This window comes from Lynx canadensis, chromosome A2, assembly GCF_007474595.2.
Source record: "Lynx canadensis isolate LIC74 chromosome A2, mLynCan4.pri.v2, whole genome shotgun sequence".
In the NCBI taxonomy this organism is placed as follows: Eukaryota; Metazoa; Chordata; class Mammalia; order Carnivora; family Felidae; genus Lynx; species Lynx canadensis.
The window spans coordinates 154,931,587-154,957,037 of record NC_044304.2 but is presented as its reverse complement, the minus strand read 5'-3'; the positions used below and the strand labels follow the sequence as shown (position 1 = coordinate 154,957,037).

General features: G+C 38.1%; 1 protein-coding gene across 3 annotated transcripts in view; it reads left to right on the top strand.

Moving 5' to 3' along the window:
• Nucleotides 1-25,451, top strand: part of BRAF (B-Raf proto-oncogene, serine/threonine kinase) — a 166,564-nt gene that overhangs the window by 127,328 nt on the left and 13,785 nt on the right. For all 3 annotated transcript variants that reach the window (XM_030308583.2, XM_030308582.2, XM_032592466.1), the window contains 3 exons: nucleotides 17,182-17,228; nucleotides 18,048-18,166; nucleotides 21,750-21,881. In XM_030308583.2, coding sequence (XP_030164443.1) covers nucleotides 17,182-17,228; nucleotides 18,048-18,166; nucleotides 21,750-21,881 — 298 coding nt within the window. The remainder of the gene's footprint in view (nucleotides 1-17,181; nucleotides 17,229-18,047; nucleotides 18,167-21,749; nucleotides 21,882-25,451) is intronic.

Below are 25,451 nucleotides of genomic sequence, written 5' to 3'. Positions count from 1 at the left end.
CTTAAGTACAAATGAAGAAGGAAATCAAAAGGTAAAAATTAAGAATGAATTTTGAAAGTACTTAGATGAAAAATTTTAAGTTAGTAGAATACAAGTTTAAAAGCTCTATGGGTAGTTTAAAAATATGTATCTTATATTTTATAGTATACAAATGGCTTTTATTATGTCATTTAATCTTTATAGTGCTATAAAGTAGATTTTTTTTTTTTTTTTTTTTTTTGCTTTTAAAGGTCAGGAAACTCAGGCTTTTAAGTGATGTCTATAGCTGCACATTTAATAAATAGCAGCAGAGGTGTTTGACTCAGAATCTGACTCCCAAGCCATTATTCTTTCCCCATATTCACTATGCTACTTTTACATTTTAAAATTAGAATAAAAGTAAAAGTGTATATAAGTACCAGTACCTAGAGCTCTGACTCAAGGTCACTTAGTGTGTAAGTGTAGGACCAGGACTGGAAATCAGATCGGGCTCTTAAATCTTCCCACTGAACTATCACCCTCCCTGTCTCAAGACTAAGTAATGTATCTAAGTAATTTAAGTAATTTACATTGTTTACAAGCCTGTGGTCAGCCAGAATGCTTATTGCAGCAAATGATTACCTCTTCAGTAACATTCCCACTTATCCACTAGACTTCAAACAATGTCAACCTTTCATATAAGTTAGAATCTGAATCTGTTCAAATCTGAAAGCTATATTAAACTCTTGGAAAGAGTAAACCGTGGCAAAAGTAGTAAACATTGATAAGAAAACAAAGCTTATTCTGCTCCCATCCCACCAGTCTCTTTGCTGTTTCTTCAAGCCAAGCATCTTCCCTCCTCAGCCTTTGTACTGGTTATTTTTCTCTTTGGGATACTCATTCCGCAAATATCCATAGAGCTTCTCCCTTAGGTCTCTGTTTAAATGTTACCTTTTAAAAGAAGGCTTCTCTCACTCATCATCTTGTGTAACTAAGATTCCTACCCCACCGATGATACTTTCTGTATCCCTATCCTTTTGTTTTTGAGACTCAGCTGTATCGGACATATTTGTTTATTGTCTGTCACCCCCACTAGAATATAAGCTGTATGAGATGAGGGGCTTTATTTTGTTCATTGTTTTATCCCTAATGCCTAGAACAGGGCCTGGCCTATGATAAGTACTCACTACATATCTGTTATACACACACACAAAATGAAAGAATGATTACACATAACTGCATATTATTGCTGGTTTACCTTTTGGGAGAGAGAAGCATATCAAAACAGAAGTGTCAAGGAAAGAGAAAATGGTCAAAGAGAATAACAAAAGAATAAGGGGAAATGCTTTTGCTATAAACAGAGGCAGCAAAGAATAGTACTAAAAATTGTTTTTAGAAACAGTGATGGGTAGGGCATCTGGGTGTCTCAGTCAGTTAAGCATCTGACTCTTGGTTTCAGCTCAGGTCATGGTCTCACGGTTTGTGAGTTTGAGTCCCACATCAGGCATTATGCTGATGGTGCAGAGCCTACTTGGGATTCTCTTTCTCCCCCTCTCTCTGTCCCTCCCCTACTCGTGTGCATACATGCCCGCGCGCTCTATCTCTGTCTTTCTCTCCCTCGCTCTCTCTCTCTCTCTCTCTCTCTCTCAGAATAAATAAATAAACATTAAAAAAACAGGAACAGTGATGGGGCAGTGGAATGCCACTATTGATAAAGACAAGAAGTACAATAGAGAGAACATTATCAAATTGCAATAGTTCTGTAGTCTGGGGAATAGTCAGTGAAGAGGCACAATATGATCCCATCACTTTACAGTTTGGGTTCTGTAAGCATAAACCTTTGCATCTGTCTATTCCAAAACACTTTGGTTATATTTTTAGGTAACTCTGACTATAAAATGAGTATACCTAGTTATGAATTCAGATCATTCTATAAATTTATCATAGATTTTAATAGCTAAAAAAGTATTAATAGTAAATTTTAGGGGTGCCTGGGTAGCTCGGTTGGTTGAGCATCCGACTCTTGATTTTGGATTAGGTCACGATCCCAGGGTCGTTCGATCGAGCTCCATATCAGGGGTGACAGCCCAAAGCTTGCTTGAGATTCTCTCTCTCTCAAAATAAATAAACTTTTTTTTAACTGTAAATTTTAAGCCCTCTAGCAAGAGTTTATTACCAGCTTTAAATGAACCAAAGAAGATACAGTTCCTATTTTTTCTTTCTGTTCTTTATAAGACAGTAACATGCACCTGGTTGAATGTATTAACACATCTTTAGTTTCTAACGGCTTTGGCAGATGTGGGTTTCAAGTTAAGGTGACAAAGTTTTGCTGTGTTTTGAAACGCCACTAAAACTACAATCAAGGAATTTTTTTTTTAAGCATGAACATATAAGGACAGAGATAACAGAGAGGAAGGAAACAATAACAACATTTTGAAAGCCAGAAAGCAGATGAAGTGGTAATGGAATTAATATACCTAAAAAAAGCTAAAGCCTTAGTTGGCAATGGGGAAATAATGGCCAACCTAACGCTACAGGTTCCTCAAAAGTGTCAGGAATTGTCAGTGCTGGCTGCCTTCAGAAGAGGGGAGATACGTGAGAGAGCATATCTGCAAATCTTCTCTAAATCCTGCGTCCTGCTCTGGGTCGCTGGGTGACTGCCCCCTCCCTGCCCTACTGTAGACTTTTATATTCTCTGGAGAGAGGAAAATCAATTATATCTGGACTGGGGACATGGGCATGGAGATTTTGTCAGAAACGGGGGTTGAGTGACTGTTTCCGGAAGGATGAATGGAGAGTTCCCCAGCACTCTGTTTTCAAAGATTCCCAGCCAAATGCTGGCAGCCAAACCTTCCCCTTTAGGCAGGAGATGGGAGAGTCTTTTCTGAGGAATCTTATCAACTGAGAGAAAAGACCCAAAGGTAGGGACATCAGGGATTCCACTTAGATCACTACACAAGGAAGTTAAAAAACAGGAAGCCCATCCATATGCTCAAACCTTCCAGACAGTTTTTTGAAGCTTCATTTAGTCTGAGTAAGACAAATTGTCTCTGGATCATCAAATGTCAGAGGTAAAGGGTGGGATGCCAATGACAGAGACCAAAACAAACGGAGTTAAAGAGGCAACAAGGAATAAACAAACAAACACAAGGCAAGGAGAAGAGACACCTCTCTCCCCCGAATACCTACCAGTTTCCTCAGAGATGAAAGAGATTTTTTATTCATGAAGCAAGAATAGATGCTTTGTTAGGAACATTTGGATAATAACAACAACGGCAGTGTTAAAATGTTGATATTGTAGCCCAGCACAAATTATATGCTTTGTACTTATTTAAACTTTTAAATGTCTGATTCCTCCTTCCCTGTCCTCCACCATCATTTCACAAAGGACAGAGCAAGCTAGATGTAGCTAACCGATAAGTCCATAGTCTATTTAAAGAGCCACCTAATAGTGTACTTTTGCAAAGTCCCCGTTTCAAAATAGTCTGCCACCTGAATGTTTTCCAGATGTTGTTGATCTTTTCTGAATACCTTCTGAAATGTATTATTTTCCCCTAACTCCTTCCCAGTTTGAAAGTATACAGTCAGCCACTGCTCACACAAAATGTATTTTGAAGTCAGAGAGTATAAGCAGAATAAGGATACAAGATGCTGGGGTTGTAGTCATTCATAGGATAAAACCGTTAGTAATTAGGAAAATGAATCATTAGGACTTTCAAATGTGTCCCCTTCATTGGATTACAGAATATAAGCAGATGGGTGACATTTTTCCTGTGTGATTTTGTCTCCTTTCCTCAATGAAGGATCATTTCTGATTGCTAGGTTTACCTGAAGAGAGCAGAGTTGTTGTAATGGTAGATAAGGAGAGTCTCATTCCTCCCGAATCAGGGCTAGTATAGTATGTTTATCATCTTCTCACCTGACAGTCATTGACCTTAGGGCCAAGGTATTTTAAAAATGTTGTTACTAAAGAAATTTCACGAATGATCAATCTGTCATGCCATTTCCTTGCAGGACTTTTAATTTCAGTATAATATTTATTGTATAACTTTTCATTTAACTTTATCAGAAAATTTACTAGGTGTTAAATCAAGAGAAAGTTGTGGTCTGTTGTTATACCCACAGAAGTGTTATTATCTGAATAAAGATAATTAAAAGTAATTTGGGGATAAATCCTCACGATTTACTTTTTTAAAAAATAATGAAAAGTATGCCTCTTTACTTAAAAACAAACCTAGTTTTGGGAATGCAAGCTGGTGCAGCCACTCTGGAAAACAGTGTGGAGGTTCCTCAAGAAACTAAAAATAGAACTATCCTACGACCCAGCAATTGCACTACTAGGCATTTACCCATGGGATACAGGTGTGCTGTTTCGAAGGGATACATGCACCCCCAAGTTTGTAGCACCACTTTCAACAATAGCCAAAGTATGGCAAGAGCCCAAATGTCCATCGGTGGATGGATGGATAAAGAAGATGTGGTATATATATGTACAATGGAGTATTACTCAGCAATCAAAAAGAATGAAATCTTGCCATTTGCAACTACATGGATGGAACTGGAGGGGATTATGCTAAGTGAAATTAGTCAGAGAAAGACAAAAATCATATGACTTCACTCATATGAGGACTTTAAGAGACAAAACAGATGAACTTAAGGGAAGGGAAACAAAAATAATATAAAAACAGGGAGGGGGACGAAACAGAAGAGACTCATAAATATGGAGAACGAACAGGGTTACTGGAGGGGTTGTGGGAGGGGGGATGGGCTAAATGGGTGAGGGGCACTAAGGCATCTGCTCCTGAAATTACTGTTGTACTATATGCTAACCAATTTGGATATAAATTTAAAAAAATAAAATTAAAAAAAGATAATAAACCTAGTTAAAAAAAAGATGGAAGGATGAATTAAAGCTGAAAAGAGGTGAACGTGTATCAGTGATTGAAAATAATTCCAGTTGATCAAAGAATATTTAATTATAGTGAGCATGATTTTCCAGTGGATAAGAACAATGATACAAAAGAGGGTACTGGTAATCAGAAAAATAAAAACTAAAACAAGTACTATTTTTCACCCACTGGGATTAGCAGAATACCTGAATTCAGACAGAATTGCGTGTTGAGAAAGATGAGGGGAATTGCTTACTGGCACCTGATGCAACCGGCCCCCCCCTGGTGTGCTCCAGAAGGTCTGATAAAATGAAGAGTACCTGACCTGCCCTGAGAGATGCCAGCTTTTGTTCCATAAAAGGTTTATATGGGAAGAGATGTATTGCAGGAAAATATATAACAGTGAAAAATTATAAATTTAAATGTCCATCAGAGGACTTGGATAAATAGAATATTGGCACCTCTGTGCAGGAGAATAATACACAGCAGAAATGAATTACGTATCAGCATTAGCTTTAAGATACAGTATCAGGTGAGAAAAGCTATAGCACGAGACCACTTGAAATTTTAAAAACAAAACATTTTTATATGTGGGTTGTTTTTTTTTTTTTTTAAGAGAGGTGTACATAAGTATGCAAAAGTATTAAAATAAGGATTAGCAGACACACACCAGATTGAGTAGTGGTTTGCAAGAATGGTGGAAGGGATTGGCATGGGGACAGCTATCAGGGAGAGAAGAGCAGTTGTCTTATCTATAACACGTTGATTATTTCTGTCTTTTAATTTAAAACAAAAGACTCCATAGTTGTGTTTTACTTTCATAAGTTTTATGAACTGTGAAAACCGGGAGGCCAATGTGGAAAATTTTTAACAGAATTAATTATGGTGAGAAATATGAGTGATTGCTGCAGTGATTGCCTTTGGTGCAGTTCTTAATTTCAAAATAAAAGTTATTATAGGGAATACATAGTCACTGGAGAACACCCAGGAAATGTGAACATCAATCAGCACCAGTAATCCGCCGAGAGATAATCACCATTAATATTCTGATGTGTATTGTGTGTCCTTTCAGAATTTGGTACTTAATAGTATACACAGTGAGTTATGTTGTTGTTCCAAGTATGGACTCGCACTGGTTTTACCTTTTTTCATTCTTACTTTAAATATCTTTCTTGATCAGTAAATACTATGTTTTGACCCCCCCCCCCTCTGCTACATACTAGTAACTTACCCTCTCCTTCTGTTTTTTATACCAGCTACATTCTCTGGTTTTTTATATATGCAGTAATGTGTTTAGCAAGTACTTACTATGTGCCAGACTTTGTTCTGGGTACTTATATATGCTACCTCATGTAATCCTCAATAGCCCTGTGAGGTATATCCTATTATTATTCCCATTTACTTATAAAGAAACTAGGGTTTAGAGAGATCAAGTAACCTGGCGCTGACACTTTGGTGTCAGAGTATATTCCTTTACACGTTGCTGCTTCTCCAGCTTAGTCTTTTCAACACCTCAAGTGGGCTGTTAATGTAATACAGCAGCCATACTTTTTTTTAAGATTGTTCGTTCTTCCTTTCTCCTAGAGGGTGTCTTACCTTCTCTATCCTCAAACCTTCAACACCTCTCCAAGAACAGTCAGCTGATTTCCTTGCCTGTGATTTCATTGAGAAAATTAGAAGCACCCACCACATCTGCCCACCCGCCTGTGTTCATGCTCAATTTTTCTGCCTTATCACTAGGAGTGAAAGCCAACCCTTCCTTTTCATATGCTAGATCCCCGTCTTATTTCCCCTACTCACTGACATCTTTGGAGTAAATCTCCCCTATTCATCTTCAGCTTTTCCTTTTCTACTGGATTTTCTTTCATTTAGAAGATCTTCCTTATAATGCACATTTGGCAGAATGTTGACAATTGTTGAATCTAGGTGGAGATTGTAGGGTGATTATTGTACTATTCTTTCAACTTTATGCTTAAAAATTTCTTAATAAAAAGTGATGGAGGACCCATCCTTGATTCTGCTTCCCCCTCAAGTTATCACCTCATTTTTCTATTCTTTACAGTAAAACTTGACAAAAGAGTTGTTGATATTCACTCTGTAATTTCTCTTCTTCCCTTTTATTGTGGATCCCACCTGGTCAGGATTTTGTCCCAATACGCCACTGAAATACTTCTTAGTGGGTCCAGTGGTTAGATTTACAGTCTCCATCTGTTTGTACTGTCAGAAACATACTCTGCAGTTGATCATACCCTTCTCTGATGAAACCCATCCTTAATGCCTTGCTACTCAGAATCTGGTCTGAGTAGCGTCTGTACCACTTGGGAGCCTTTTAGAAATGCTGAGTTTTAGGGGTGCCTGGGTGGCTCAGTCGGTTAAGCATCTGATTCTTGATTTAGGCTCAGGTCATGATCTCACAGTTTGTGAGTTCAAGCCCCACCATGAGTCTCTGTGCTGACAGAGCAGAGCCTGCTTGGGATTCTGTCTCCCTCTCTGCCCCTCACATGCTGTCTCTCTCTCTCTGTCTCTCAAAAATAAATAAACATTAAGAAGTATTAGTGAAAATGACATTTAAAAAAAATTTTTTTTTAATGTTTATTCATTCTTGAGACAGAGACAGAGCATGAACAGGGGAGGGTCAGAGAGAGGGGGAGACACAGAATCCGAAGCAGGCTCCAGGCTCTGAGCTGTCAGCACAGAGCCCAATGCGGGGCTCGAACTCACGAACCGCGAGATCATGACCTGAGCCGAAGTCGGAGGCTCAACCGACTGAGCCACCCAGGTGCCCCGTGAAATGACATTTAAAAAAAGAAATGCTGGGGCGCCTGGGTGGCGCAGTCGGTTAAGCGTCCGACTTCAGCCAGGTCACGATCTCGCGGTCCGTGAGTTCGAGCCCCGCGTCGGGCTCTGGGCTGATGGCTCAGAGCCTGGAGCCTGTCTCCGATTCTGTGTCTCCCTCTCTCTCTGCCCCTCCCCCGTTCATGCTCTGTCTCTCTCTGTTGCAAAAATAAATAAACGTTGAAAAAAAATTTAAAAAAAAAAAAAAAAAAAAAAAAAAAAATAAAAAAAGAAATGCTGAGTTTTAGGTGCTACCCCAGATCTTCTGAATTGGAGGCTATATTTTAGCAGAGTCCCTAAATGATTTGGGTGCATATTAAAATTTGAGAAGCACCCTTCTCCTGATTTTCCTTCTACTTCTCCTTTGTAGCTAGTTCTTCCTCAACGCTTGAACCTCGCTGAATGTTGGAACTCTCCAGGAATCTCCATTCTCTTGGTGATCTCATCCAGTTTCATGGCTTAAAATACTGTTCAGTTACCACTTATATGCCCATCACCATCCAACTCACTTCGTCCGAACTCCAAACTGTCCTATCCAGCTGTCTGCTCCACATTGCTTGACTGTCTAATGGACATCGCATATTTAGCGTGTCTCCTACTGAGGACCTGACCTTTTTCCTCAAGCCTGCTCTTCCTACAGTCCTTTCATCTTAGTAACTGGCAGCTCTGTTCTGTCAGCTGCTTATGTCAACATTTTGTAGTTATCTTTGACTCCTCTCTTGTTGGCACACCATACACCCAGGCTATTATCTCCTGTTCACTCTGTCTTTAAAGTATATCTAGAGGGGTGCCTGGGTGGCTTAGTCAGTTAAGTGTCTGACTTTGGCTCAGGTCTCGATATCATGGCTCGTGAATTCAAACCCTGCATTGGGCTCTCGGCGCAGAGCCCACTTCGATTCTCCTGTCTGCCTTTCTCTCTGCCCCTCCCCTACTCGCACATGTGCTCACACTCTCTCTCTCTCAAAGATAAGCATTAAAAAAAAAATTTTTTTTTAAATCCTGTTTTCATTTTTGGGGCAGCTGGGGGGCTCAGTCATTTGAGCGTCTGACTTCAGCTCGGGTCATGATCTCACGATTCATGGGTTCAGACCTACGTTGGGCTGTGCACTGACAGCGCAGAGCCTGTTTTAGATTCTCTGTCTCCCTCTCTCTCTGCTGCTTCCCTGCTCATGTGCTCTCTCTCAAAAATAAACAGGGGCGCCTGGGTGGCTCAGTCGGTTGAGCGTCTGACTTCGGCTCAGGTCATGATCTCGCGGTCTGTGAGTTCAAGCCCTGTGTCAGGCTCTGTGCTGACAGCTCAGAGCCTGGAGCCTGCTTCAGATTCTGTGTCTCCCTCTCTCTCTGCCCCTCCCCCAGTTGCACTCTCTCGCTCGCTCTCTCTCTCTGTCAAAAATAAACATTTAAAAATAAGTAAACGTTGAAAAATTAAAAGAAAAAGGTATACCTAGAATCTGACAAATTCTCATCTCCTATTCTGCCGTTCACTCTGATTCAAGCCACCATTAACTCTTGGCTGGCTTAGTGCTCTTCTTCCACCCTTACCTACCTTCAGTTTATTATTGTTCAGCACCCAGAGTCTTTTTTGAGACTTAACTCGGGTTATGTTGCTCCTCTGGCCTCCCAGCGTCTCACATTTCACTCAGAAAGAAAGCCAAAGTCCTTACAATAGTTCCTCAAGGTAACCACAATCTCTCTGCTTTCGTATTACCTCTCAATTCATTTACTGCTCTTCCTTCTTGCTCCCTCTGTTGCAAGCCAGTTTGCCCTCTTGCCGCTCTTAGAATTTGGGAAGCACATGCCTCCCTTAGGGCCTTGCCCTTGCTAGTTCCTTTGCCTTCTATGCTCTTATCCCATATCTGCATGACTCTCTCCCTCCCCTCCTTTCAGGCTTTCATCAAAAGGTCCTTTGAAAAGAGGCCCTCCCTGCCCTAAAATCACAACTCCCTGCCAACTCATCATTTCCTGTCCCCCCACTCACAGAATACTGACACATCTTTTTTCTTTTCCGTCTTCTGTACTAAAATGTAAGCACCTTGAGGTAGGGCTTTTCCGCTTTATCTTCAAGACTTAGAACAGTTGTTGCTTAGCACATAGTGGGCTTTCAATAAACACGTGTTAAAAGAAGAAACCCCTTCACAGGTGCCTGGCTGGCTCAGTTGGTTAAGTGTCTTACTTTGGCTCAGGTCATGATCTCACGGTTCTTGGTTTCAAGCCCTGCATCATACTATGTGCTGCCAGCATGGAGCCTGCTTTGGATTCTCCCTCTCTCTCTCTGTCTCTCTCTCCTTCTGTCCCTCCCCCACTGATACTCCCTCTCTCAAAAATAGATAAACATTAAAAAAAATTTTTTGAGAAGGAACCCCTTCAAGGTAATCATTATTACCTCCATTTTTTAGGTTAGGAATCTAAAGCTAAAAGGGATTATGTAAATGTACCCAAGGTCATATGGCTAGTAAGTGATGCAGTTGGAATTCAAAACCCATGCCCTTTCCACTCTGTCCCTCTGGTTATGTTGCTTACGTCTTCTTGGCTCTGGTTTTCCCATTAGTATAAGTGCAATTATTGCTGTTTTGGTTGCCTCCCAAAGAAACACGAAGTGTTTTTTGTTGTTGTTGTGTTGTTTTTTTTGCAGTGATGCAAAAAAAAGTGTTTTTTTTTTTGCAGTGATGCAAAAATATCCTGAAAACTTTAAAAGGCTGCATGTGTACATGAGGGTGGTAGAAATTTTTTTCTTATAGAAATTTTACAGTTTTTGCTTTTAGTTTTAGGTCTTAAATCTTCTTTAGATTGATTTTTGAGTTTGGAATGAGATGAGGGTTGAAGATTTTTTTTTCTCCATATGGATATCCCAGCAGTATTTGTTGAAATGACTATCCTTTCCTCCACTGAGTTACCTTGCTTTTATAAAAAAAAAAATAAATATGCTTCTGATTTTGGACTTGTGTTTGAAATGAACTTTTAAAAAGAATAATAGGGTTTTTGCTATTCCATCAGTACCATGATATTCCATGTTTATAAAACATTCCCACTTACTATTTTTAGGCCAATGTTTTACTTAGAAGGTTTGATTTTCCAAGGGGGATTATACCCTCTCTAATGCAGGTCCCAGCTAGGAAACAAAAAACACATAGAAGTATCATATTCATTGGTTAGGAGATTTAATATTATTAAGATGTCTTCCTTCCCAAATTGATCTGTAGATTTCATTTTAACCCCAGTCAAAATATCAGCAGGCTTTTCTGTAGAAATTAACAAGTTGATCATAAAATGTACTTGGAAATGCAATGGCTAGAATAGTCAAGACAATTTTTGCAAAGTTGAAGGACTTCTAGTGTCAGATTTCGGAACTTTGTATAAAGCCACAAGGCCATGTGATGTTGGCATAAGAATGGTCATATAAATCAACAAAACAGAATAGAAGGCCTAGAAATATATCCGTAAGTCTATGGTCAGTTGATTTTTTTAACAAGATGTCAAGGTAATTCATGTGGAAAAGGTAGTCCTGTCAACAAATATTGCTGGAACAAATGGATTTCCATAAATAAATAAACAAACACACGATTAACCCTTATGCAACACAAGACATTAATATTAACTTGAAATGGATTAAAGACTAAAAGTTGAAAATCTAGACATTCTAGAAGAAACATTGGGGAAAATCTTTATAGCCTAAAGAAAGACAAAGATTTCTTAGGATACAAAAAGTAAGGATCATACAAGAAAAAATTCATAAATCGGACTTCATCAAAATTTAAACCTTTGCTTTTTGAAGACACTGTTAAAAATGAAAAGATAAGCCACAGATTTTAAGAAAATGTTTGTAACATACATTATCTGATTAAAAGACTTGTATCTAAACCATACAAGAACTCTTACAACTCAGTAGTTAAGACAAAGTATCCAACAAAAAGGGTGGGCAAAAGATTGGAGTACTTTATTTAAAAGGCATAAGAATGGCAAATGAACATGTGCAAAGATGTCCAACATCAGTAGACATTAGGGGAGGTAAATTAAAACTCCAAGACACCACTCACTACACACCCACTAGAATTCTTACCATCAAAACCAGCCATTCCGGTTATTGGCAAGGTTGCAGAGCAGCTAGAACTCTTACATGTTGCTGGTAAGGATCTTAAATGGGACAACTACTTTGGCAGTTTCTTTTAAAGTTAAAAAAAACACATGAGCAATCCTAGTCTTAGTTATTTACCCAAAAGAAGTGAAAGCATAAGTCAACAACAGAGACTTGTACTTGAATGTTCATAGTATCTTATTCATAATTGCCAAAAATCAGGAACAACCCAAATGTCCAAGGGCTAAATGGTTAGGTTGTGGTATGTCCATACTCTGTAATACTGCATGCAGCCAGTGTGTGAATCTTAGAATCATTATGCTGAGCAAAAGAAGCCATAGATTTTTTTTATGTGATGTTCTAGAAAAGGCAAAACTAATCTCTCGTGACAGAAATCATTATCAGTGGTTGCCTGAGCTGAAGAGGGTGTTATTAATTGCAGAAATACATGAAGAAAGTTTTGGGGGTGATGGATATTCTTCATGTTGATTGTGGCTGGTCATTATACAAGTATATCTATATTTGGCAAAACTCAAACCGTACATAAAATTGGGTGCACCCTGTGTTGTAGACAAGTTATACCTTAATAAGTTTGATTTTTTTTAATGCAATAGAAACCAAAAACTACATAAAAATGGATTTTAGGCCACTCAGAGCACAACACAGCTGGAAAAGGTGTGAACTTCACTTCTTACGTATTTTAATTATTTTATTTTATTTTTTTATTAATTTTTTTTTAACATTTATTCATTTTTGAGAGACAGAGTATGAGTGGGGAAGGGGCAGAGAGAGAGAGGGAGACATAGAATCTGAAGCAGGCTCCAGGCTCTGAGCTGTCAGCACAGAGCCCAGCTTGGGGCTTGAACTCACAAACACGAGATCATCACCTGAGCCAAAGTTGGATGCTTAACCAACTGAGCCACCCAGGAGCCTGATATTTTAATTATTTTAAAGTATAAATGATTGTTGACTGCAGAGGAGTAGCCAGAGTCTCATTCCCTTCAGTCTTACTCACTTTGCACAGTGTGGTTATGAGGAGAGTGGAGAGCATCAAAGTAGAAGGGACACTGTAATTGAAATTGTTTGGATCAAATATTGTCACCACCCTCATGCATATTAGTCCCATCAGCTGCCACACCCTCCGTAGGTTTTTGGGGAGAGATTCAGCTTGCTACGTGAAGTCTAATGAACATTTTTGAAATTGTGTACCATTTGGTGAAACGGGATTCAAATGCTAATGTCTTGGAAGCCAGTTCTTTGGTTTTAGAAACAGTTGAAAATACAAGAAAAGAGTAGTGAACTTCAGTGAGAGACACTTGGGACTGTTACAAACAGGCAACACCGATAAATCAGGCAAATCCTACAGCAAATGTAGCCTTAGTGATTGCATTTCAGCAAGGCATTTGAGTGATAATTCTCATGATGGCGTTGAGGAGAGGATCAAGAGATGTAAATGCATGGAGAATTGGACTAGGTTCATAAGTGTATAACGATCATCATCCCCGAAGCTATTAAGCTGAAGGAGATTTTTTGTTTCATTCTGCTCCTGAGTGTGACTAGCATGTTTACACATAACTTAGGTGAGGGCATCAAGAGCACACTGATCTTTTAAAACTTATTTTTTAATGAAAACTAAAATTTAAATCAGCTGAGATTATAGGCCACGTCTACAAGATAAGACATCTTACCCAAGGTCAGAAAAGAAAGATACACATACAAATATAGGATGGGGAAACTGTTGTGTAGGAGCAATGCAAGAACAACCCTGTAGGGTTGGAACTGAATATAATTTTAATAGAAGTCTGTAGAGTGACTGTGGCTGCCATAATACTCTCAATAATGGCTGATATAATTTTTTAGCCCACATAAGGAAGATGAAGATGAATTAAATTTTGTTTTGTTTTTTTAGATTCCACATCTAAGTGAGAGCATATGGTATTTGGATTGCCCTGTCTGACTTGTTTCATTGCAGATAATGCCCTCAGGGCCCATCCATGTTGTTGCAAACAGCAGGATATCCTTTTTTGTGGCTGTATAATATTCATGTGTGAGTGTGTATGTGTGACATTTTCTTTATTCACTCATGAACACTAAGTTGTTTCTGTATCTTTGCTATTGTGAAGAATGCTGCAGTAAACATGAGGGTGCAGATGTCTCTTTGAGAGCCTGGTTTAAATTCTTTTGGGTATATACCCAGAAATGGGATTACTAGATCATATGATAATCCTATTTTTAAGTTTTTCTGAGGAACTTGCATACTGTTTTCCATAGTGGCTGTACCAGTTTACATTCTCTTCAACAGTGTACCCTTGAAAGAGTTCCCTTTTTTCTGCATTCTTGTCACTACATGCTGTTTCTTGTTTTTTTGATAATAGCCATGCTAACAGGTATGAGGTGATAGCTCATTGTGGTTTTGATTTGCATTTCCCTGATGATGAATGATGCTGGACACCTTTTCATGTACCTGTTGGCCATCTGTATGTTTTCTTTGGGAAAATGTCTGTTTTTTAATCAGTTTGGGATTTTTGCTATTGAGTTCTACAAGCTCTTTATATTTTTTGGATATTCCCTTATTAGATATATGACTTGCAAATATTTTCTCCCATTTGGTAGGTTGCCTTTTCATTTTGTTGGTGGTCTGTGCCGTTTGCTGTGCAGAAGCTTTTTCGTTTGACGTAGTCCCAGTTGTTTATTTTTGCTTTTGTTGCCTTTTTTTTGGTGTCAAATAAAAAAAAAAATGATTATCAAGACTGATGTCAAGGACCTTGCTACCTATTTTGTTTTCCCTAGGAGTTTTATGGTTTCAGGTCTTATGTTCAAGGAGAAAATTAAGATGAGAGTCGCTCTAGTTTGTGTTGATCGGATCAAATCTAGAGTATTGTATTTACTCTTGAGGCATCATATTAAGCTCTTAAAAGAATGTTAAAAACCTGAATCTTGGATAATAGCTTGAAAGAAGTAGCATAGAGAACAAATTTTACTAGATGATTTGCCCAGCTTTCAGATTAAATGATTCTGTAGGTGGATACTTTTGCTTCAAGGAAGGAAACTCCCAAGGGAAACCTATCAAGAAGATGTGATACTCATTTAGTTTATAGCATGTTTTTTCTTTCTTGCTACTGTTATAAACCTATAAGGTTCTCTTTAACATCTTTGAAAAGTTAAGAAGGGAGTCCAATTTGACTGCTTTAAATAATGGATAGCCTTCTGTATAATCTATAGTAAAGTTAATTTATTCTTGTTCCCTTCCCTACCCTCAACCAGTAAAGGATTACCCAAGGATAAGGGGGTGCTATTTCAGGTTGCAGCTGTATATGACTTTGGCCTGTGTTAGATTTATATTGTCCACCTTCTACTAGGGTTATATCACTAGCTCAGCGCTTGTATTTATATCTTGTTAATTATCTAGTACTTTCCCAGTCAGAATTTTTTTCTCCCCTCAACCCTCTGGGTACATTTCTATTTACTTTATTCTTGCTATATTTCTTTGTATCAGATTCGTTGAAAAAATTGACAACATCAGGAACACCTTTATCTTCTTATAACTTAATCATGCTGCCATATAGTTCATTTCTACCACCCATTTGTTGTTGTGTTTAATTTCAAAGAAAACAATCTCTTTTCAAAGACCAACACTTTTTCTGTGCATTAAATACCAGATCTCTGACCAAAGCACCAAGCTCCGCCACTGAGCACCATCACCATTTGTTCCCCTTTCTTTCTGAAGAGGAGACAGGGTCTCCCCATCTTGAAAAAGCATTTGATTGAGGCCCCTTTTTCTCCATCTGTACCTCTCTCTGTCACTGCAGAACTTTTTAAGCAAATGAGACCCATAAATGACATCATGTTTTCCTTCAACATAAGAGAGAGCGGGTGATATAGTGAGATTGAGTTTAAGAAGTCATGACAGCAAGACAACTTTAAAATGCAGTAATCTATGCAGGAAGTAAACTGATATGAGAGAGGAACTGGAAGAGAAGGGGGTTACTTTGTATAAACAGTAGTTTGAAATGAAAATTTTGTCTGAGAGGAAAGTTTCAAAATCTTGATTTCTGGGAGAATGAGGAAGTTTAAATGAAGATGTAAAAGCATAAATAAAGCTTAATCATTGTAAATCTTCCATTTTTAACTGTTTATTACATAATTTTGATTATACCATTTAGACTTTAAAGTGTCATTTTAAAGCAAAATTTGTTTCCTAATGGTCATTGTCAAATTTCAGAAGTCTCCTGTATCTTTTCTCTGTAGTATCAAATGAAGAAAAATAACTTTGACTAGAATATTATATGCATTTCATTGTAGTTGACTCAACAGACATGTTGAATACTTACCATATGCCAGGCACTGTGCTAGGCCCTGGAGATTAAACAGAAGTAAAGTAGGCAGAGCCCTTTCCCTCAGTGAACTCAAGCAGTTTTTAGGGGTAACAGATAATTTAAATTTATCATCGACTTTAAAATAGACTCACTGTGGACGTTATATAGCAGGTTTCCTCCTCACTATTTTTGTCTGTTTTGAAAATTTATTCTGTATTACTTAATTTTCTCTTATTATATGCTATTTTAAACTAATCAACAATAGGATTATTTACTGTGGCCATTAGTAGCTAATTTAAGATTAACATGTCTGGTAAAGCTCCTCTGTATTTTTAAGAAGGTATTTTAGGGATGCCTGGCTGGTTCAGTTGGTGGAGCATGCGGTCTTAATCTCAGGGTTATGAGTTCAAGCCCCATGTTGGGTGTGGAGATTACTTAAAAATAAAATCTTCAAAAAAAAAAAAAAAAAGAAGGTATTTTAGTAATGTATACTACTACCTTTAAAATGGTTTTATCAATCAAATCTTCATATTCTGGTGGAATTTACATTCTGAAAAGAAAACCAAAGGCACAGAGGGAAAAATACATGAATCAAGCTGTTAAATAATTACTACATAAGAGAACACTGAAAGATCACTTTCAGTTGAGTTAATCATGGGAAAGCTTCATTCAGAAGTTAGAGGGAGCGTTCAGTCTTAAAGGATAGGAATGAATGGGGGAGAATAGAATGAAAGTTCATTTGGGGATGGGTTTGGGAGGGGAGCATTGATCACAGAGGTGGGATTAAATATCAATGTCTGTTGAAAAGACACGGATAAATAGGCTTGGCTGGAGTGAAAGGTTTGTATTGGTAAATAGTAAAAGATAAAGCAAAGTCTTTTAACACAATACAGGATTTTGGCTGTACCGTAATAGTAATATGTTCCTATAATCCTAAATTCATTGACCGTTTATTTTAATATTCTTATGTAAAGAGGTTATCATAATGTATAGTTTGCAGTTGTATCATAATTTTGAATAAGTCTTTATTTACACCCCTAAATATGTTCTATAGATTTGGAGGCCAGAGTCTTTACCCCTACTCAGGTTGAAATGATGTTTTGTTTTTCAGTTACTTACACGCCAAGTCAATCATCCACAGAGACCTCAAGAGTAATAGTATCCTTCCTGAAATTTGTCTGCGAAGTTTGAAAACATCCTGACTTTTTCTTCTGCATTTTGTCTTCACATTATGTAAAAACAATTTTCATGCTAAGTTCAATATGTTGTAAAGAGAATTAATAAACGGGTTTGCATGAGAGCATACTGAAGCAGGATACTACCACCTGCTTTTGGTTTCTGAACATTATCAAAAAAATCTACCAAGTCTTTCTAACAGTAGTACTCTTTTGATTGCGTGCTTCCATTCTGTCAGCTCCACAAAACGGAGAGTTGCGCAGCTGCCCGCTCGTTTCTGTCAGTGCTCTGACGCTGCCCCCCAGTGGTGCAGATGTAACTGAAAGTTGTAACTTACGTAACAAGGAGGTGAGAAAGACATATTTTTCCTTCTTCCTCCATAAACCCAGCTCAAGACCCTGTCCGCCAACTAAACTTCCTTCCAGTGGAGAACCTTTGTGTCTTTGTCAGCAATGCCAAAAGAATGGATCTGTGTTACTGAAATCTAATGGGAAAGTTTTCACGATTTCCCATAAACTCAGGAAAGCATCTCACCTCACCCTGCCACATTTCAAGCCCCAAAAATCTTAAAAGCAGGTCACATAGGCCAAACAGAACTAATTATTTTTTAAAACATATTTGTCAACTTTAAGAGGAAATAGGAAGAACTGTACTTTTTAAAGGAATATCATTATTACCAAGGAAAGAAAATCATATTACAGGCTTATAGAAATTAGATCTCTTACCTAAAATTTTCATAATGCTTACTTACTTTGATAGGAAAATGAGATCTATTGTTTTCCTTTACTTACTACACCTCAGATATTTTTCTTCATGAAGACCTCACAGTAAAAATAGGTGATTTTGGTCTAGCCACAGTGAAATCTCGATGGAGTGGGTCCCATCAGTTTGAACAGTTGTCTGGATCCATTTTGTGGATGGTAAGAATTGAGGCTGTTTCTCCATTAATGAAATTTGTGGACCCTGCGATGCTGCTGAACTACTAGAAAATCATTGAAGGTTTCATAATGCCCAGTATTCACAAAAATCAATGTTGATCTTATTTTTTATGTAAATAGATTTTAACCTTTTTCTTTATCTTTATAAAAAGTATTATGATACCAGTTTCAGTACATTTCAAACAAAAAATATGTATTTTATAAACTGTTTAAATTTTACCCAGAATTGGCTCTCTAAAATATCTTGTGTTCAAAATGTTCTGCGTACCCTGTTGCAAAAAGAAAAAAACAAGTATGCCATTTAAGCAGGTATGATCTGCAGCAGTTATTAAGGTTTTGCTAAGAGAACTCCTCTTTTTTGAGAGAGAGGCTGTTTCACAATCTTATTTAAGCCTAAATTGGCAAGTACTTCCGTTAGACTAGAAAGAACCTATAATTATGGGACAGCTGGGAGAGGAAAGACAAAAAAAAAAAAAAAAAAAAAAGGTAGATTTTTAACACTGTCAGCCGTGTGCTGCCCTGCATAGCTCTTGCTTTATTCCTATTTCTGCTTTGTTGGAAAAAAGGGAATGAAAACTTCAGTTACTTTCTGCAGGCTCTGAAAAGGGCAGGCATAGGAATCAACCTCTAAGCTAGCCGTTCTTAAAAGGGACTCTGAGACCCTTTTGGAGGTCTTCAAGGTCATCCCTGTGTAAAGCCACATTTGGTTTCATGTTCTTCAGCCAGAAATGACACATCACAACAGATTGAATGCAGCAACAAATATGTGTCTGTAGCTGACTCTGTTAAACCAGTCAAAGAGAATTGCAGTACTGTTCTCACTGAACTGTTTTTGGTTTTGAAAATACACTTTTCATTAAACATGGGTCATCTGTGTTAACATCTAATGGCTGTTGTTTTATTATTTATGGAATTACTAAATATTTTAACAGTTTCCCTGTTAGGTTTAAAAATGATAAATACCTGTGTATGCCCTTGGGATCTTCAGTAATTTTCAAGACTAAAAGAGGCCTGAGACAAAAAAGTTTGAGAACCGCTGCTCTCAGCTGAATATAGGATGTCCCCAAACCATTAGTGCAATTTGAAGGTTTAAATAATTGAATCTGCACAAAGACTTTGGGACACGATGCTGGAAACAGAAAAGCTGCAAGGGCTCTTGAAGCCACATTTGCGTATATTCCCCGAACTATCCATGGCAGTCTCCAAGAAGGGAATTCCAAGATAGATGTCTGAATCAGTGAGGAAAACTTAGGGTTCAATTCGGCTATGATTTCTTGTAATAATAACTGGAGTTAAGGCAAAGTAGCAAGTGGAAGGAGCTCACTGGACTTAGAATTAGGAGATTGGTACTTAAGTGCTCTATTTGACTCTTAGCCTGCATGTTTGTTAACCTCCTCCACGTCTCTCAATTTTTAATGTTGGTTGGACTAGTGGATTTCTAATACCTTTTCTGTGTCTAAGATTCAGTAATTAGAGCTAGCTAGGTTTGTGACTTTGATTATTCTAATTGTTTAATAAATCATTATAAACCAGAGGCTAATTAATAATTGTAAACTGGATCTCACGCACCTTTAAGTCATACACCTTGTTACAAGATGGCAGTGTATCCTAGGAAGGGGTGGGCTGGCAGATATTAAGTACTGAAATTATAAAACCTAATATTAAAAAGAAACAATTAATACATGTTTTAAAGGTGTGTTGATCTTAACTAGTGTGGAAGAGAGGCTCAGTTAAATCTCCAGGTTTGTCCTTTTTTCAAAAACCGTAGTTTTATACAGTTAGTAGATTATTATACATAAAGTGTTACATTTTCTTCTAATTTCTTTTTTGTTGATACATAGGTAGATTGGTTCATCCTTTGTTCCATCAAGCTGAGTTCTAATACGAGAGTAGCCAATAGTACACTTAATTATTGAATAAATCCTTTTGGGTTGATAGTGCCTTCAGAAACAAAAATGGAACATCCGTAGACAAGAGAGAAGAGTTGGGTCAGGACTAAGGTTATGTAATTCTCTGAACTATTTACAATAGTCTTCTCAACCTTGTTTTATTTATCTTAGAGGGGAAAGACACCTTTGTGAAAATTTTTACAAATTAAATCATTAAATTAATTGAGGATCTTAAATCACTAAATTAATTGAGGATTGATTATGCGTTTCTTGTAAATAGATGACATACAACTTTACATCAAGCCATCTACCAACAACAGTGAGGTAAAACTAAATTTTAAAAAGACATTTAGTTCCTCAACTGATTTATTACTCTCTTCCTCTCAAAACTGTGTTCTGGCTTTTCAGATTGTGTCTATCATAACCAGCCTCTCAGTATTCTGGCTTGTTTACTATAGCACAGTTGTATGTGGTTTATTTTGTACTATATTGCTAAAAGCAGTTAGTAAGATGTTTGACCAAAGTAAGTAGACAGTCGTCTTCTACGCCCCCATCCTTCCATCAGGGCCTCCGTACATCTATCAGTGGTTCTCAACCTTGGTTAGACATTAAAATCATCTGGGGAACTTAAAAAAACAACAGTGCTTGGATCCCCTCCCCAGATTCTGTTCTAGATTGTAGTCTGGACATTGAGAGGTTAAAGTCTATACAGGTGATTGTGATTTTCGGGTGAGGCTGAATGTCATTGCCTGCCTTTTGAGAGAGTCTGACCGGCCTTACCCTGACCTGTGACCAGGAATCTTGTTCCAGGTCTTCCAGCCATTTTTGCAGTCAGTCCAGGTTTTGGTATCAAAGTAACGCTTTCACAAGAGTTTTTATTTATACTCTGCAATTTCTCTAATGAGACAATTCTTCCAAGTGAAACAGAACAGAAGATGCAAGGTGAAGTAATTCCTTTAAGCTAATATTTAACTGACCATCTATTGTATTTTATGTAAACAGCCAAGAAGAAATTAAGTATTAGAGTACAGTGAGTGAAATGTGTAAAAATGTAGCAAATATGCTTTGGTCTATAGCTTTTCCCAAGAAGCAAGTAGCCAAGATTCTTTATACCATCTTCTAAGTCAACCTGCTGTCTCTTGCTTTTGTTAATAAAGCATCCATGGCATGTTGACAATGCTTTTGGAGGCAGGAGTTTTACCAGTATTCTCGAAGGTGCCCTGAGATGAGGAAAACCATGTACCAAGGGGGAAAACCAAAATTCTAAGGCAGTTACCATAGTGGTTGTGCTACTCCCAAACATGAACACAGATCTGATATTTCTTTACTGAATCAAGAATGGGAAATGGGAACTGATTCTTGATAGGACTAGTCCTGGGAAGGATTCAAATAGCAATGACAGGATTTTGTGCTGAAAGAGGATGGCTGATAAAATTATAAAATCTTAGTAATGCACATGGAATCTCGGGTAATACCACCTCTTTCAGAGTTTACCAAGCATTTTTCTTCTTGATCAGTTCTACTTCTTTGCCCATTAATAAGAGAATTGATTGCATATTAGATGAATTATTTAATGACAAAAGCATTGTTCTGGGAATTTTAATAATCTGCTTTTCAGTCTATTCAGTTGAAGTTGAAGAGTAAACAAGAATATTTGTCTTTTTGTGTTCTGACAGGCACCGGAAGTAATTCGAATGCAAGATAAAAACCCATATAGCTTTCAGTCAGATGTATATGCATTTGGGATTGTTCTATATGAATTGATGACTGGACAGTTACCTTATTCAAACATCAACAACAGGGACCAGGTAAATCTTTACCATCTCTTGGGGTTTATTTTACTATATGTATAAAGAGTCCAGTTTGGAAGCAACTGTGTGGCTCAGTCGGTTAAGTGTCCGACTTCGGCTCAGGTCATGATCTGGAGGTTTGTGAGTTCAAGCCCTGCAACCGGCTCTGTGCTGACAACTTGGAGTCTGGAGCCTTCCTGCTTCAGATTCTGTGTCTCCTCCTCTCTCTCTCTGCCCCTTCCCTGATTGTGCACCTTCTTTCTCTCTCTCTCTCTCTCTCTCTCTGTCTCTCTCTCTGTCTCTCTCTCTCAAAATTAAATAAAAAAAAATTTTTAATTAAAAAAAAAAAGACTCCAGTTTGTTGCAAGAAAAGAAGCGTTGAGTCCGGGTAGGCGTGAAAAATAGATATCTTGATCTTTGTTACCAGTTTTGGAAACTTTTGGTATACTCTCAGCAATAGTAGCTGCGTGTAAGGCCTCTCCTTGAAAGCTCAGTGCTAAGTGTTGTAATGGAGTATAGCTCCTCATGTTCTGACTAGAAGCTAGAGCTGCAGCAGTGGGTGTTGGTCACATCTCTTGACCGAGCTCGGCTAGAAGGATGCGCTGCCGCTGCAGCGACTGGGCTTTATGCCATCTCTCTGTTCCGTCACCACTTGTGCTAAGCAGCCTGGCTGTGCTGTTCTTCATATCGGATTCTTGTGAAATTAGTACGGTTTCTCCCTTTTGTTAACTAGGTAAATGGAAAGACTTACTTCATGCTTTCCATTTTTCTAGAAGGAGAATTCTAATAGGAAATTTTTGTATTTATTTCTTCCTAAGTTCCTGTTCTCTGTCCTTTACCTCACCCCCCCGCCCCGCCCCCAGTACCCAACTTAGCCTCAGGCAGCTCTTTGCCTTTTCTGTCCCAGCCACATGAAATTCACCAGGACTTTGACACTAACCAAGAAAATGAAATTGTCTTTACTAAAATTATCTTATATACGTCAGTATGTAAAAAAGTGTGTGTGTGTGTGTATGTGTGTGTGTGTAGAGAGAGAGAGATTGTAGCAATTCCACCATTAATATATTAAAAAACAGGGGCTCAGTCAGTTAAGCGTTCGACTTTAGCTCAGGTCATGATCTCACGGTCCGTGAGTACGAGCCCCGCGTCGGGCTCTGTGCTGACAACTCAGAGCCTGGAGCCTGCTTCAGATTCTGTGTCTTCCTCTCTCTGTGCCCCTCCCCCACTCGTGCTCGCTCGCTCTCTCTCTCTCTCTCTCAAAAATAAATAAACCTTTAAAAAAATAAAAAATAAAAACAAAACAATAGTTGACCATATAAACTATAAATAATATTTATACTTTGTACTGTGGTTTGCGTCAGCATTACTTGAGTAAGGGCTCCTGGGTATTTCATTTGGTTAAATACCCAACTCTTGATTTCAGCTCAGGTCATGATCTCACAGTTCATGAGATTGAGCCCCACATTGAGCTCTGCACTGACAGCTTGGAGCTACTTGGGATTCTCTTCTCCTCCCCCCTCCACCTCTCTCTCTCTCTCTCAAAATAAGTAAATAAACATTAAAAAGAAGAAGAAGAATTACCTGGGTAATTTGTTTAAAAATAGAGATACTAGAGCAGATTCTGATTCCATGGAGTAAAGTCCAAGCACTTGCATTTTTAATAAGTTTGCCAGGTGATTTTTATATATACCGAAGTTGAGAATCCCCAATCCAAAGAATAAAAAAAAATCCAACAGTGTGAATGTGGTATGTGTTTTATCATAAGCTCTCAATCTAATGAAATGATAGTTTTTAATTTATAGATGTGTTAACTTCATGTAAGTAGTGTGTGTGTATGTGTGTTGGTCATCAGTTCAACTCTCCATCTTTTTGGTAATAACTCTGAGTATCTTTCTCTCTAAGAACTTCAGCTAGTATGTGATTTCAGAGAAGTAGTCTCAGTTGTCCTGTACTTTGTGGATACTTGCTGAGTGACCAGATGGCCCCTTACCCAGAGTGCTCTGGATTCTATGTAGATGAAAAAAGTGATTTAAATGACTGTTTCTACCAAGGTCAGCACAGAGCTAATTGGTTAGTTGCTGTTTGGTCTTTCTAACTACTACATAGCTTTTGAACGTTGAATACTACCTTTGAGTGTTAAAAAAAATCTGTGACCTGATTCCTAATTACCTGACATTTTAAGCCCTGCATGAAACATAGATTCAAGATAGACCAAACTACTGGCGAAGGAGCGTAGTCGACCCATTGCACTCATTGGACTTGTGACAGATTCTAGATCACTGAGATGATTGATTGGATGATGGCAATCTGAGTAGCAAGGTTGGTTCTAATTTGCACACTTCCTGTGCCCTGTCTTCTACAGTCCTATTCATTCAACCATAAGACATAATACCCTGTGCCATGTTCACTTTTCCTTTGCATATTACTTTTCTACAAGGGAAAAGGGAACTTTACAAGGGAACTTTAGTTTTAGTTGATTTATCATAGAGACCACAAATAAAAATTTATGACTCTAAGATCTGGATGAAATCCAGTGAATACTTCTGTTTTAATAAAATAATACATTATGGAAATGGGTATTATTATCTCCAAAATATGGATAAAAAGCAACCCAGAGTTTTGCACTCATCCACTTCTTGGCATTTTAGGTGCTTTGTCTTCCACAGGAGTATAATAAATGATGTGGCAAGGGCTTAGTCTCCATAAGAGAAGTAAGTGAGTGACCAACAGAAGGGTAAGGCCTTTACTGGTTAATTCTGTCTGGTAGTAAGAACCTTCTGGAATTTGCCAGTCTGAAACCAGGTTGAATATTTGATAAAGAAAAAGGAGGGCGCCTGGGTGGCTCAGTCAGTTAAGTGTCTGACTCTTGATCTCGGCTCAGGTCATGATCTCGCAGTTTGTGAGATCGAGCCCCACTTGGAGCTCTTTGCTGACAGCAGGGAGCTTCCTTGGGATATTCTCTGTCTGTCTGTCTCTCTCTGCCCCCCACCTCAAAATAAATAAATAAACTTTTAAAGAAAGAAAGAAAAAGGGGGTCAAAGAATGATATATGCACTATCCCTTACCCCTATTCTATTTCATTACTTCTTGTCTGCTTTCTTCAAATGGCACTTTCCATGGAAGTCCCTTTTGGGAATTGCTAATTCTAGTCATCTTCAGTGACGTAACCCCAGCTATTGCTCCGTCTGTCCCCTTGATTTGATTTTTCTTTTTCTCTCGAACTTTCATCACCATGGCTCTCAGATTGGACTTCTGTTTGAAAATTTAGGAATATTCTTCTTTCTCATGGGAGATAGGACATCTCCTTCTTTACTACGAACTGTAGGAACTGTTCCTGTGTACTCTTCCCCCCATAGTCTCGGGTGGCAGGTTTTGCCTGTAAATTTAAAGCAGGACTCTGGTTAAGAAACTCAGTGTAATGGCCGACCTTGGACTCATGACCTGGTCACTTTACCTCTTCAGGTGTCTTTTTTTTTTTCAGTTATAAAAATAAGAAATTGCACTAAAGAATTCGTTCTGGTTGTAAAGATCAGATTCTTTCCTAGAGCAGTTCTCTTAGCGCTTCAAGGGATGGCCATCGTATAGCAT